Source organism: Panthera onca, chromosome B4, assembly GCF_046562875.1.
Source record: "Panthera onca isolate mPanOnc1 chromosome B4, mPanOnc1 haplotype 2, whole genome shotgun sequence".
NCBI classification, from domain to species: domain Eukaryota; kingdom Metazoa; phylum Chordata; class Mammalia; order Carnivora; family Felidae; genus Panthera; species Panthera onca.
The window spans coordinates 74,515,399-74,530,401 of NC_138345.1; the positions used below are offsets into that span (position 1 = coordinate 74,515,399).

General features: G+C 35.4%; 1 protein-coding gene across 6 annotated transcripts in view; it reads right to left on the reverse strand.

Annotated features, from left to right (window-relative positions):
• SENP1 (SUMO specific peptidase 1) overlaps nucleotides 1–15,003 on the reverse strand; it is a 55,142-nt gene that overhangs the window by 27,130 nt on the left and 13,009 nt on the right. For all 6 annotated transcript variants that reach the window (XM_060657811.2, XM_060657810.2, XM_060657809.2 and 3 more), the window contains 5 exons: nucleotides 14,809–14,968; nucleotides 10,528–10,699; nucleotides 3,708–3,811; nucleotides 3,339–3,625; nucleotides 1,772–1,826 (listed from right to left, as the gene is read on the reverse strand). In XM_060657811.2, coding sequence (XP_060513794.1) covers nucleotides 1,772–1,826; nucleotides 3,339–3,625; nucleotides 3,708–3,811; nucleotides 10,528–10,699; nucleotides 14,809–14,968 — 778 coding nt within the window. The remainder of the gene's footprint in view (nucleotides 1–1,771; nucleotides 1,827–3,338; nucleotides 3,626–3,707; nucleotides 3,812–10,527; nucleotides 10,700–14,808; nucleotides 14,969–15,003) is intronic.

Consider the following 15,003-nt stretch of genomic DNA (forward strand, 5'->3'; position numbering starts at 1 on the left):
TGTACTACGCATTAAACGACTTTTATTTTATTTGAGAGAGCAAGTGAGCAAGCAGGGAAGGGGGTGGGGGTGAGAGAGGGGGAAAGAGGGGGAGAGGGAGAGGGAGAGGGAGGGGGGAGAGGGAGGGGGAGAGGGAGGGGGGAGGGAGGGGGGAGGGAGGGGGGAGGGAGGGAGAGAGGCAGAGAGGGAGAGAGGGAGAGAGGGAGAGAGGGAGAGAGGGAGAGAGGGAGAGAGGGAGAGAGGGAGAGAGGGAGAGAATATGAATCTCAAGCAGGCTCCGTATCAGTGAGGAGCTGGATACAGGGCACAATATCACAGCCCTGGGATCATGACCTGGGCTGAAATCAAGAGCTGGACACTCAACTAACTGAGGCATCCTGAAACACTTTCATTGTAAGTATTTTTCTGTATGTTAACCTTCACAGCAATTCAATAAACCGTAACGTATTAACACTGGCATTTTTATTGATAAGGAAACTAGGTTTAGAACAGTAACTTGTCTAAAGTTATGTGATGTGATGCCTGGACAAGATCAGAACCCAGGTCTGACTCAAAATAAAAACAAAACAAAATAAAACAAAACCCACACATAAAGAATAAGGAATCCAAACTGTAAAGTCTCCTTGAGAAATTATAACAGAATTTTTAAAAAATATCTAAAATTTAGGACACACAGGAGAGTTGCAAAGAAGTACAGAAACTGAGATGAGAAAGAAACATCATTATTCCTAATTTTCTCAATGGAAAATGGATACTATTTTCATTCCAGCAACTGAAGTGCTAATGGCAAAGAAACTGCAATCTAAGTAGTAACCTACTGAATTACAGAGCAAGAAGTTCCATATAGAAGTCAAGTATCATATAGAAAATTAGACTTGAATTGAGACTTAAAAGCTAAGAAAGAGACTCCTGCTTCTTTAGATAGACAAGTTGAGGTAGGGTTACATACAAGGCAGATGGAACAATGACTATGCAGGTAAGAAAGCACATATCACACACTACTAATGTGTGTGTAATTAACACATGAAAGACTCCCATCTTCCCATATGGCTCCTTCTCTCACCTCTGTCATGTCTCTCTTCAAATGTCATTTCTCAGCCTTGCCATGACCGCCCAAATAAACAGTGCCCCCCTAACCCCAGTCTATATATTGCCCTGCTTTATTTTTCTTCACAGCATTTATCACTATCAGACATACACATTTATTTATTTGTTCATAATTTGTCCCCCACCTCTTTCTTTACACCCCTTACAACTAGAATGTAAGCCCCTTGAGTGCAGGGATTTCATTTTGGTCACTGCTATTATCCCCAATGTCTATATTAGGACACAGCACACAGTAGGTTATCAACTCGTACTTGTTAAAGGAAAGAATGTGTGATAGGAAGTAAGGCATGTGGAGGAAATGCTTTGTATACCATACTAAGGAGTTTGGGCATGATTTTATGTCTGATAGCCACTCCTGAGGGAGTTTAATGAATGATCAGATATGCATTGTAGAAAGACCACTCTGGATGTAGAATGGAAGATGGAAAAGAACAGGCAAAGAATGGATTAGAGAATATGGCAGAAGATGGAATGAAGCACAACAAGGAGGACGGAAGAAGACAACTAATTAAAAAGTCATTGAAATAATTCAAATAACACAGGCAAGAAATCTGAATTGAGGCAGTTTTACTTTTATGTTATGCAACTCTTAGTGAAGAAATTGTGATTAAAGAGAGGGAAAAGAAACCAATATATCAAGAATGTCTTTTTTTCCATAGTTTACCTGGGAGTTGCAGTCTGGGAATCTTTCACTTTGAGTAAAATCACAGAGTCTGATCCTAAAAAAAGAAACACAACAGCATACTATTATTTAAAAAATTCTACCCAGTTATACACTCCAGGTGTCTATAGTTTAAGCTCCCATACTTCAGTGTATTCTGTTTTCATAAAAATAATGCAGCGCAAGGACAAAGGTAAGATGGAAGACAAAAGGAGGCAGGTCCACTTTCACTGAGCCAGAAATAGGGCTTAGGGAAGAGCCTGCCTCACAAAGAAAGAAGTCGCTCCAAAAATACAAGTATATATGCCCTTCATCATCTACTCCTGGGCTGTACTTGATTCCTATGCTGCTTCTTTCTGTTCCTGGGGAACAAGAATAAGCCACAACTTCTCAAAAGTCTTTAGTTCATGAACTACCATGAGACTGAATAAGGTGAAAGAGGAGAGGGGGGAGGGGGAGGCAGAGGCAGAAAGAGAAAAAGCTACAGAAGTAGCAGGGTCTAAAAAAGTACAAATTCTATCATTTATTTTGTGTTATTGATAAAGGCAGGAATCATGTCCTTCTAAATGACTGACACCTCATTTAGGATATTTATTAAATGGTACAAGGAAAGTAATGAAACATTCAATGTACTACAGCATATTTGTTTCAGTTTAGTTGTAGCTAAGCATTTGTCATACAATGTTATGTTTTTGAGGTTAAAGGCTTTTTTTAATGGTAGTTCCCAGTAAATCATCTCACAAAATTTTATAAAGGTTTTCATGAATATGTATAGCTATATAGTGATGCCACTAACAATTTTAATCCCCAAGTGAAAATTTTAAGAAAGTGAGAAATATCTTAAAAAAAAAAACAAAAACAAAAACAAAAAAACCTAAGGAAGGAGGAAAGAGCCTTAGAGTCTGATCTATCAAAAGATCCCTAATGTCTAATCACTTAACCTTAAACTCGTTTTAAGTTATATACCTAAATACATACTATCATAAACACATATAACACACACCTAAAGAAAGGGGAAACTAAGCAAACAAAGAAAATTATCATAGAAAACCTTAATTAACTGGAGTGCTAAGTGTCTGGATATTTTGGTTAGCTAAAAGTTAAGTAGAAAACTTTTTGTTTCCAAAATTTGCTGATGACCCTTCTAAAATGCATAAACCTACTATGCAGGTTTTTCTACTAAGTATTACCTGGTTAAGAAATTTTACTTCAATACTTAATTGATGTTCCAAAACTTAGAACTTCAGAGTACTTAATGTTCATCACAAAGTACTAGAAACAGAGAAAGTATTGAAGTAATTGGGATGATTATACTCTGACTCTAGACGCTGCTCAGGAAGTTAATCCTTTTAAGTAAAATATTATATGAAATCATTTGCATCTCCATGTAAGAAAAAAGTAAATTATTTATAGGTTTAGTTTATTTGTGGTACGGCTAACTGAATTATATATATTTAAAGTATCTTATGTGTTAATTAAATTACATGCACATTACAACCTTGCAATTCCCATAGATCCCATAAACAGTTAACTGGTTATTATTACGGAAAATATACGAAACCATTGTTACCTTCCGATTGTGTATTTGAAGCTGGTAAGTTGTCTGGCTGATGTAGAAGAGAGTGGTGATGTTGGGGTTGATGGAGAGGATCAGAATCTTTGGATCCAAATGCAACAACATCTGGGGCATAAGACGATAAGGAATACACACTGTGGGACACTTGTTCCTGGGTAGTTAAAATGCTGGCAGATCCAGATGATGAAGTATCAGAGCCAATAATCTGAGCTGCACAAGAACTTCCATTTTTAAACAGTGGGTCTTTCAAAGTATTCTTATTAGAACTAAGACATCGGGACCTAGCAAGAGGAGAATATAGTTTTAATATCAAATAACAAAGTACAGAATTAAATTCATTTGATATATGTTTCTGTGACTCACAGGTGTAAAGGAAAATGTGTGGTGGGTTTGGCTACAGAAAACTGTTTCCCTGTAACCATCTGTAGTAGCTGTCTGTAAATCTCTCTTTCTTCTTCTTGGACTGTCTAGAGAAAAAAAAAGAAGAAATTTTAAACATCCAATAAGGCAACTTTTTTCTCAAAGCAGCATCTAGACTCCCAGCAGCTCTGCCAAAGTTAAGGCAGAGTCCTTTAAGATAATTAAGAATTATCATTAGGGATATCTAGAAAATTATAACAGGAATTAAATGAAATAAATACCAGATATTATATTTTGGAAAATTATGGGACATATATGTAAATAACAGTGCAGAGAAACTATAGGATATGAAACCAGAAGGCCAATAGGCAATCACTTTTGAGTCAACTGAGACAGTCCCAAAAACAAAACATTTGAGGACTTCTCAATTAGGATTCCAAGAAACCCCATGATTCCTGACATCTACTAAAAAAGTCACGAGGAAGCAACTAGAATAGTCAAGATCAGAGTGGGATACCTTGCTGTTTTCTATCCTGTCCAATTTTAACAGTGTAAGTATTTTCCAAAGATGGTTTTTATCTCAAATATTTACTCTTTTTTCCTAAACCCCAATAATAAGTTTAGGGAAAAGCACATACTCCATAATATTCATTCACTCGTGTATTGACTTGAATACCTACTAAGCACCACTCACTAGAGATACTGCACTGAATAAAGTAATATTTCTGTCCTTGTGGAGTTTATATTACAGTTAAAGGGACTGGCAAGCGAGACTAATCAAAAATTATGGAAAATGAAAATGAAAAAATAAAGACAAGGAAATAGAAAGTGATGGAGGGGAAATAGCAGCAACAGGTAAGGCCCTTCTAAAAAGGTGATATTTCAATAGAAACCTAAATCAAGGGAAGAGGTAAGTCATAGAAATTTATAAAAGACTATTCCAGGTAGAGGAATAGCAAATACAAATGCCCTGAAACAGGTATGTGCCTGATGTGTTCAAGGAAAAGTAAGGTCAGCGTGAATCAGAAGAGCAGTAAGAAATGAGGTCACTCAGCAGAGAACCAGATTACATAAGGACTTGTAACTATAGTAAAGCATCTATTCTATACTGATCCAGAGAAACAATGGGAAGCATTCACTAAATAATATACTCTGGTACTTAAAAAAAATCTTATACACAGTTTAATATAACCACCAATCTTCAAAAAATAACTTTAATACTTTGTGGCAAGGCTAGCAGCATCCTGCACTGTGACATTTCAATATGCGCAGAAGCATTTTGCTAAAAATAGAATGAATTAAGCAATTATCTATGCAAAGGCAAACAGACACTAAGTTTTCTCTTCTTGATCACTGTTTCCTACATAGTAAATTTCAATTACGTTGTCACTATAATGTTACTGTTCTAACAAGATTCACCTTGAACTATGAGGCATGAGTAAATAAATACTCCTTATGAAAAAGAGCTATCCTTAAATTTGAATAGATGAGTAATGAGAAAATTTGAATAGATGGGTAATAAGAAAATAAGTAGAATTAGTTGAGCATTTGGTGGAAAAATAGACCCGGAGGAAAAACAAATTGCAATTTTCTATATGAAGAAAATAAACTCCATTATTTTATCCTTTATACATTAATACTGTATTTAAGATGATGACATACTCTTTTCTAGTGTTTGTGAAGAGATTGTCTGCAGTATTGGACAGGCACTTCAGTGACAGCACAAAAATTATAATGTAGAGAAAGACCATTAACAGGTATACATTAATATCAATTACCAAATCTGTAGTTTTTAGCTATTCTACTGGGGAGGCCATGAGTATCTGAGAGATAAATTTAAAAACTGTAATTAAAATAAATGTCTTTTTTTATTAAAACCTAAATTTGCTATCATAAAGGTTCTTTAAGTAGACAGTCTGAAGAATGAAGCGTCATTACAATTATTTAGGTTGTAAGAGATTGACAACCAACTACATAGTGATCTATACACAGGAAAGCTGTGTTATGTGGCACTTTCATGACTGAAATTTTTCAATACCTCCCAATGTAAATTTTGACTCCACTTTCCCACTATACCAAATAACCGAATTCATAATCCACAATACAATGGGGTTAACACGTTTTCAGGAGTGGTAAAATGGAGGGCATGAAGGGAAATCAGAAGAATAATACCACCTGGGTAATGGAAATTAACACTTTTTTAAAAAATTATTTTTACATTTATTTATTTTTGATAGAGACAGAGCACAAGTGGGGCAGGGGCAGAGAGAGAAGGAGACACAGAATCCGAAGCAGGCTCCAGGCTCCGAGCTGTCAGCCCAGAGCCTGACGCGGGGTTCGAACTCACAAACGGCAAGATCATGACCTGAGCTGAAGTCGGACGCTTTACTGACTGAGCCACCCAGATGCCCCTAAATTATTTTTAAAGTTTATTTATTTTGAGAGAGAGCGAGAGAGCACATGCATGTGAGGAGGGGCAGAGAGACAGACAGAGAGAGAGGGAGAGAGAGAATCTCAAGCAGGCTACGTACTGTCAGTGCAGAGCCCAATGTGCCAAACTTGGACACTCTACCAACTGAGCCACCCAGGCACCCATAACTCTTAATTAACCAGTCATTTTAGTTCATCTCCACCTCCTTACTAAACTAGATTTTAAAAAGCTTTGACTGCATTATCACATCATAGGAAGGAGAATAAAGCAGATAAACTGGTTTAAGAGGTTACTTTGCACACCAAGGTGTAAAGAAACATTCCCATCCCATGAAGACTTCAAGAGCACACTGAGAACAGTGAAATAGAAAAGATCTTTGTTTGTGGTACCCTTCAACCTTCATAAACTGACTTCAACCCTATAAAATTAAAAATGCTTCTCTCTTCCCTCCCAACACATAGCAAAATGGTTTCTTGGAATAAGTTTTTATCCTTATAAATAAAACATGAAGAAACAAAGTGCCATTAAGTGACTCACCTAGATTAATTCAATGTAAGAACTTATTTTTTTTTAATTAGTCTTCATTCTTTTTTTTTTTATTTTTTATTTTTTAAAATTTACATCCAAATTAGTTAGCATATAGTGAAACAATGATTTCAGGAGTAGATTCCTTAATGCCCCTTACCCATTTAGCCCATCCCTCCTCCTATAACCCCTCCAGTAACCCTCAGTTTAATGTAAGAACTGATTTTTAAAAGTCTATTAAACACACATAACTCACCCACAAATCATTTTCCCCAGTACATGTATCTTCAAAGAAAAGCTTCTGTCTAAGCCTGAACAACCTCACAGTTATTAGACAACATAAAATGAGCAGGAATAGATGTTCTATATTCCAAACAATTATCTAAGGTCTCTTTAAGCCTCTAAATGTTAATTTAGAGGTCACAAGAATTTATCTTCTATTTAGAACCACTTCAGGCAAAGAAAAGATAGTCCATGCAACTCTCAAAAGAACATATATGTAATATTTGACTTTTCCAAAAGAAAATCCAAAAAGGTAAGTCATTTGAAACTTCAAACACAATTCTTTTTTGGAGCATCTGGTATTACAAATAAAGTAAAAGAAAACATCCTTCTTTGTATATTACTTATTGAACTATTTCTACTGAGTAAGCAAATTATTAAATTAAGATGAAAGGAAGTAATAATTGCTAACATGTTAAAATAAAAGAAGCTGGATAATGTTATGTGTTAAAACTAATAAAGGACCAAGGAAAGTTTCAAACAGTATAAAGGTAATTAAGGTGCTGGATTCTATTTTTAAAATATGTGCCAGATTCTTGTACTTAAATGCGTCTGTAAGAGGCTCCATCATAAACCTGAACTGTCTGTAAGATTATAAAAATTTAACAGAGAACACAAAATAAATTGTAGGAAACTGGTATAACTTTTTGTTACAAATTACTCAAAAAACTTCATAAATACTCCACTTTTGATTCTGTTTAAAGTAAAAGCTTTATACTATATAAACCTCAACTATCAAAGGTACATAATTCAACAACCTTCTGTTTTTAAGTCCAAAATTCTTGGTTATAACAAAATTGTAGGGGCGCCTGGGTGGCTCAGTCGGTTAAGCATCCGACTCTTGATTTCAGCTCAGGTCATGATCTCAGGATTTGTGGGTTTGAGCCCCACATCTGAAAGCACAGAGCCTGCTTGGGATTCAATCTCCCTCTCTCTCTACCCCTTCCCTTCTCTCTCTCAAAAAATAAATAAACATTTTTTAAAAAGCTTAAAAAAAAAAACCAGTATTGTAAAAGGTTTTGGGTATTCTTATGAATAAAACCATCAGTGCTGTCTATTAAGAAAGCCCGACATCTTAAAATGTTGCTCAGTATGTTGCAGAGAAGGATGTCTGGAAGCAACATATCAGTGAAAAGAAACTACATGTGTTTTTAACATTTTACATTTTTATTGTCCCTAGTATTTTCTCTTTCCCAAACAGAAATTCATTTCCTCTAAACAATGTTAACAGAACTCTCAGTTAAAATGGAAATACTCTACACTGTCCAGTATGGTAGCCACTAGCAATGTGTGGCTAATGAGTACTTGAAATGTGGCTAGTATGACTGAGAAAGTAAATTTTAATTTATATTTATACATTTATTTATTTATTTATATTACATATATAAATTATAACTTAATCTGAATTAATTTAAGTAGTGCATATGGCTAGTGGTTACCCTATTAGTACCGTTCTTTAATGATATCCCTGAATCAGCCTTCAGCCAAGTGGTGGTCTAGCCATCACTTACATATTTCCAAATTCTTCTTTATGTATTCTTTTTAAACTTCTATTGTAAGGCTGAACAATGCAGTGGTTAACATCATGTTAATTTTATAAATGACTTTATATTCCTGAAGGTGATAAATAAATCCAGCAGTAAGATTAATATCTAATTTTCCTTCCTTAACATAAGAAACTGTATCTCCCTTGGAGATCCCAACATTTCCATGGAAAATAATTTTTCCTTCAGTTTGTAAGCTCCTATCAGTAAATTCTTTATTCCCAAGGGAAGAAAAAGAATTATATTTTAATCCAGATTATCTAGTACTATCCAAGACTAAATATCTGAATAATCTGTTGATAGTTTAATAAAATTTGGTCCAATATTTTATCTTACTCGTATTATATGGGCAATCCCATATTCCTGTACTACAAGTGACTTGATTTTCATATCAGAATATAGACCTAAAAAACAAATGAGGCAAAATTTTCTGCATCTCGTTTCACAGAATAAATTCAATCTTTGGCATCTTCTTGACACTGTAGAAGAAAGAGAAACTCCACCTTCATGTCCTCCAATGGCCCACCCTGGACATTGGCCTAGAGGGTTGGTTGGAAGGATAAAATTATTCACTTAGCCCAAGTCCTCAGGCTGAAGGCAGAGGTGAAAGGAGGAGGGGCTGAGTGGTCCAAAGGACTGGTTAGCTAGTGGGATTACAATGAACGCACATAGTCTTAAGGATCCTAGTGATCTCAGCAGCAACCACATGGGGCAGGGGAGAGTTGGGAGGCCAGTATCCAGCTGCCATGCTGCTGCTGTCTCCTCCCCCACAAGTCTCTCTGTACCCCATAGGCTGCCTAGGATCCAGCAGAAGCACAGCCCCAGTAATTAAGAAAATATGATTTATGTATGTAATAACTAATACATACATGGTGCTAAATTCAATAGTACAAAAGTGAAAAATAAATCTCTACTATTGCTCAGCTCTTATCACCAAAGGCAACTGCTGCCAGTTTCTTATCTATCCTTTACCTACTAAATATGACTTACTAGTTCTGCCACCCTCTGCTTGAATATTTTAGATTCAATACAAACTTAAAACCAAAAAAAATGCATTTTTACTAACCATGTCACAAATAATCAAGTTCTGCCACTTAAACAATCATCATTAACAAATTATCTAGTTATTTAGCACATAGTGCTATATTCTTGACTCTCCAGTCTATAAGCTCCAATGGGCTGGAGCCATACCGCTGGGTTGTATAATACAATGCATACCAGACTAGACTCCAAAAGACCTGGGTTGTAGGCTGGCTATTTACTGTGTGACCTCTCACCTTTACTCTCCTAATATGTAAAATGTGCATATCATCTCTACCTATTTCACAGGATTAAAATGATTCAACATAGTAATACATGTGGAAAGCATACTGGAAACTCTATATGCAATATAAATGTAAGGTATTGTTATTTATTTGTATCTTCAATAGCAAGCAGTCCAAAGCTGACTAGATGCATAGTATTTAACTTAACAGGTACAAGCACATTTCCTACCACATAAATTATACGCTATATTATATTTACAGAATTGAATTTCTCCTTTAGGCTTACTGAATGCATATAACAACCAAAGTGTCAACAAAACATCTTTTTTGGGGGGAACATCTATGATCTCAAAGATCTTCTTACTCAATGAAGGGTTGTAAATTATTTAGCTGGCTTCTTGATTTTCTTCTTACACTAAGGGAAAATTGTCCTAATAAGAAATAAAGGCAGGTATTTCATCAAACCCAGCAAGATTAACAGTTTGCCATATGAAACAAGAGTTGAGGAAGGGCCCCCCCCCCCAAAAAAAACAGAGATAGTTTGATATATGAGAACTCATTTAGAAAATACTGAAAAGTAAGTCTGCTGCCCAACAGGAATAGAGAAGATGATAAGAAAAATAATGAAGTCCTCCTAAAATCTAAATTAAGAAACAAAAAGCAGAGAAAGGACTAAGTGAACAGATGGTTAGTAAATGTCTGAATCAGAGGAACAAACGGTTGAATACAGGGAAAGATTCTAACCTTTAGCAGTGTTTGTCGCAGGTTTTCCTTACCTCTTCTGCTGTACTAACATGTCGCCTCTGAGTTTTCTTGGGGCTCAAGAGGTTTCGGCGACATGAACCACTCCAAGATGGACTTGGGACAGGCTTAATAGGAAAAGATTTTTCGTATGCAGACACATGGCAGTGATGATTTGACTTTCCTGTAAAAGTGTTTGATAATCCACTAAAAAAAAAAAAAAAAAGTTCATAAGAAAAAAACAGCAAGAAAATCCAACCTAGTGATTTTCACTTTCAAGAAATACCAAAAACAAAACACCAACAGGTAGAATAATGGATGTACCATTTGAGGGACATATACAAGAAATGATGCATGGGTTGCTGCACCAGGTTCTGCAACTTAAGAAGTCCTAGATTACCATACTACATAATTACCAAACATCTAAAATTGCATTTCTTAACTTTATAGTTCCTTTGGTCAGGAACCAAAGACCTGTGCAGTATGACAAAAAGTATATCAGGTCAGACTTCTTCAGTAAACTTGGGGTCTATGTATCTTACACTTTCTATTTACTTGCTGCAACCCCCTCCCTCAAGCCCTTTGTGGGGAATTATTTATGCAAAGATGGATAAAGCTAAAGCCTCTCAAAGAAGCTTTTAAACTGAATTTTAGGGGCTCCTGGGTGGCTCAGTCGGTTGAGCCCCTGACTTCAGCTCAGGTCATGATCTCACAGTTCGTGAGTTCGAGCCCTGCGTCGGGCTCTGTGCTGACAGCTCAGAGCCTGGAACGTGCTTCGGATTCTGTGTCTCCCTCTCTCTCTGCCCCTCTCCTGCTTGTGCTCTGTCTCAAAAATGAATAAATGTTAAAAAAAAAAAAAAATCTAAACAGAATTTTAAAATTTCCTAAAAAGCCAACAGAGGGCTCCCATCCTTCATTAAAAACAACCAGAAGGCTTTCTTTTAGGCTGCATTGCTCTCTGCCAATTCTCCTTCTGGCCTATTTACCTCCTCTGAAGGAGAATTTTTTTGTTTCTTTAAACTGTTTGTACCCCCAAATAAAGGAAAACACTGGCAGGAAAAGTGCTTTTGTGAACTTAAAGCTCAGTCTTATCTCTAAGACTTGATTAATAATTTAAAGTTCTTTCTATGTGGTCTTTTTCATCTATTATTACCCAGTAAGTATAAGGTACTTGCTCTTAGCATACTGAATTTTCTTTCTTTTTCTTTTTCTTTTTTTTTTTTGCTGAGGATGCAGAATACACAGCTGACTAAGCTGAATTCAATGAAAACAACTCTTTAAATCAGTACAATTAGTCTGGATCCAAATGAAATCAGACTAGTCTAAAGAAAATCAAAAAGCACTTACATGCTCTCTCAAAGGGAAAAAAAAAAAAGAGACAAATCAAGAAACGGCCTCTTAATTATACAGAACAAACAGATGGTTATCATAGGGGAGGTGGTGGAAGGATGGGTGAAATAGGTAATGGAGATCAAGGAATACACTTCTGATGAGCACGGCATGTTGTATGGAAATGCTGAATCACTACATTGTACACCTGAAACTAACATAATACTGTATGTTAACTGGAATTAAAAACTTAAAAAAAAAAAAAAGCACTTACATGCTCTGCCTCTAAGTCTTCAAATTATAATGGTGGAGTGGGGAAAGGAACAAGGACTCAGAATTTTGGGAATAGGCTTATTTCCTTAGGATGGGTGGATGCAGCTACAAAAAGAAAGGCAAGTATAACTGGCTTGGTGAAGATATAATGAATTCTTCACAATGTCTTTTTTATTGATGCTTCCTAGAGTGTGTGTGTGTTTAATGCAAAAGATTTATTTTCTAAAGAAAAAAACAGTGGGAGAACATCTTGCAATGCCAGAGAGCAAGGATGCTTCCAACAATTAATGAGGTTGGGCCAGACACAGCAGTAAGCTTGAAAGAACTCCCACTGGATAAAGCTGTGAGAATGTGAACATTACAAGAATAATGATGGTGGTAGATTGAAACACACTGAATCTGTAATGACACTAAAAAATAAAAGAAAAATTCCTCTGAACCACATGAAGTGGCTATTAAAAAAAAAAAAAAAAAAAAAACCTCGCTTTGAAAATTGGTAATGGAAAAGAAGATCTAATCGTATATCCTGCCTTCCCAGTAGATGTATCTTAAGGTAACCAAACAACCCTATCTACTGAGAAAATAAAGCTCTCCTTCACAGCAGAGTGACAATAAGTGTAGAAGAAATGATAACACTGGAAAAGTATTATTTCATTAACTCTAATAAAATTATTATCAGGCCAAAGAAGGTCAAAAGATACAAATTTCCAAGTTCTAAGTAAGTTCTGGGGATGTAATGTACAGCATGATGACTATAATTAATACCATATTACATATTTAAAAGTTGTTGAGAGGTCTTAAAAGTTCTTATCACAGGAAAAAATAATTTTGTAACTATGTATGGTGATAGATGTTAAGTAGACTTACTATGGTGATCATTTTGCAATACATACGAATACTGAATCATTATGTTTATATACCTGAAACTAATATAATGTGATATGTCAAACATACCTCAATTTAAAAAAATTATCAGATAACAATTATCAATTGATGTGAATAACTATTAGGCTGATACGAAACTGGTCATTGATAGAACACCAAAGTAACATCATTTACATCAGTTATATTCTAGTCACAAGGGGGAATACCTAACTGTACTAAAGGATCAGACTGTTACCTCTCTACTCCAGAATCACTAATGATAGGAGAACCAGATTTAGAGGTTTTCTAATGTGATGTAACACATCACTAGTTTTTATTGAAGACAAAAATCTAGTTTACAAAAAAATACAGAGGATAAATGACAAAATAATACTATGAAGAAGAAACCTGTCAAATCCAAAGGGTGGAACACTATGTATAAAAGTCATGTCATAAGAAAAAAAGGGTTTTCTAGATTGTAAGAGAGTTAAAGGCAATAACCACCAGATGCAATCCTAGATTATATACTGGTTTGGACAAAGAAGCCATAAAGGATATTTTGGGTCAACTAGGAAAATTTAAATACAGTTTAGTGTACAAGACAAATTTACTGAATGGAAAAGAAGATGTGATTGACTTAAAAATCAGATTATTATAAAAGTATGCACAGTATGAATTCATGTTTGAAAAAATGTGTATAAATGCAGAGCAACACATCTGGAAGGAAATATACTAAGATATTACAGAGGTGATCTTTAACTGGTGGAAACATGATGTTTTTATTTTTTATTTTTACCTATCTGTATTTTCTGATTTTTCACAAAGCACATGTACTTGTTTCTATAATAATGTTATTTTTAAAAATAACAGTATAGCCTTACTGAGTAAAAAAAGCAACTTGCCAAATGATGCATATAGAAAATCTTTAATGAAGACAAAATAACATTATACATTTCATAGTACACATGCATATATTTCACGCTATATAAGAGCAAAAGAGAAACACACATAGGGAAAGGTGTGGATGGAAATACACCAAGGGGAGGGGAATAAAATTGTGAGGAGTGGCCAAGGGATCTTCAGCTTTTTTGGCAATGTTTTAATTTTTACAATGTGAATGCATTAATGAATTCTTGTGTAATTAAAAAAAATAAGGAGTGGAGAAGACTATCCCTGGGAGTACTGACACATGTTTCCAGAGTCCACGTGCTGATAATCATAAAATAAAAGCCATCTCGTTGGTTTCTATCAATGCCAGCAAGCTTAGCTTTAACTAAGCAGGAAATTAAATGATACCATATTCCTAAAATCCATCACTAGAGTAAAATTTAAGAAATCATAAATACTATTTTAAAAAAGAAATATCTTACTAATAAAGTTCTTGAGGGAAACCTTTATAAGCTTAGTGAGGGAAAAGGTAGTGCCTATGAAATTGGGCTGAAAGGATAAAGCCCTGAGGCCATGGGGTGCAGAGTTTCTTTGGTTTGAGCCAGGTCTCTGCTCATGTGAAAGCCTATAAAAATGCGCTGATTTCTTTGCTACTGAAGTCGTAGAAATTGAACGACTTCCACGTTAAGATTCATAATAGCCATATTAATCCCAAAATAAATACTCATTCATATGCACCAAGATTTCCCTCAAAACTCTCCTCTAATGAGAAGCTTTGGATGTCACCAAAATTCAGCACCAATTAAAAGTTGAAAGTTTAAAATGCATTTGTCCATATTTTCATGGTTTAAAGTTCAGAAATGGTGTTACACCTTTAAAATGCCAATGTTAACAACTATCTTATGGCCATTTTCTCTTATACCGGAGGAAAGATTTGTGAACTAAGCAGCCAGAATACCTACCTTGAGGTCTTTCGGGTTTCGAGGTAAAGACTTCGGCTGTTTCTTGATTTTTGTAAAGTTGAACCTGATGCTGGAGTGGAATTTCTCCACTGGCCATTTGCACTCTGGCCAAAGGTTCTTAAATCTCCTGAGCCAAGAAAACTGTCTGAGGAAGGGTTGTCTAAAAGAATAAAAGTTTGAATAATTAGACAAATA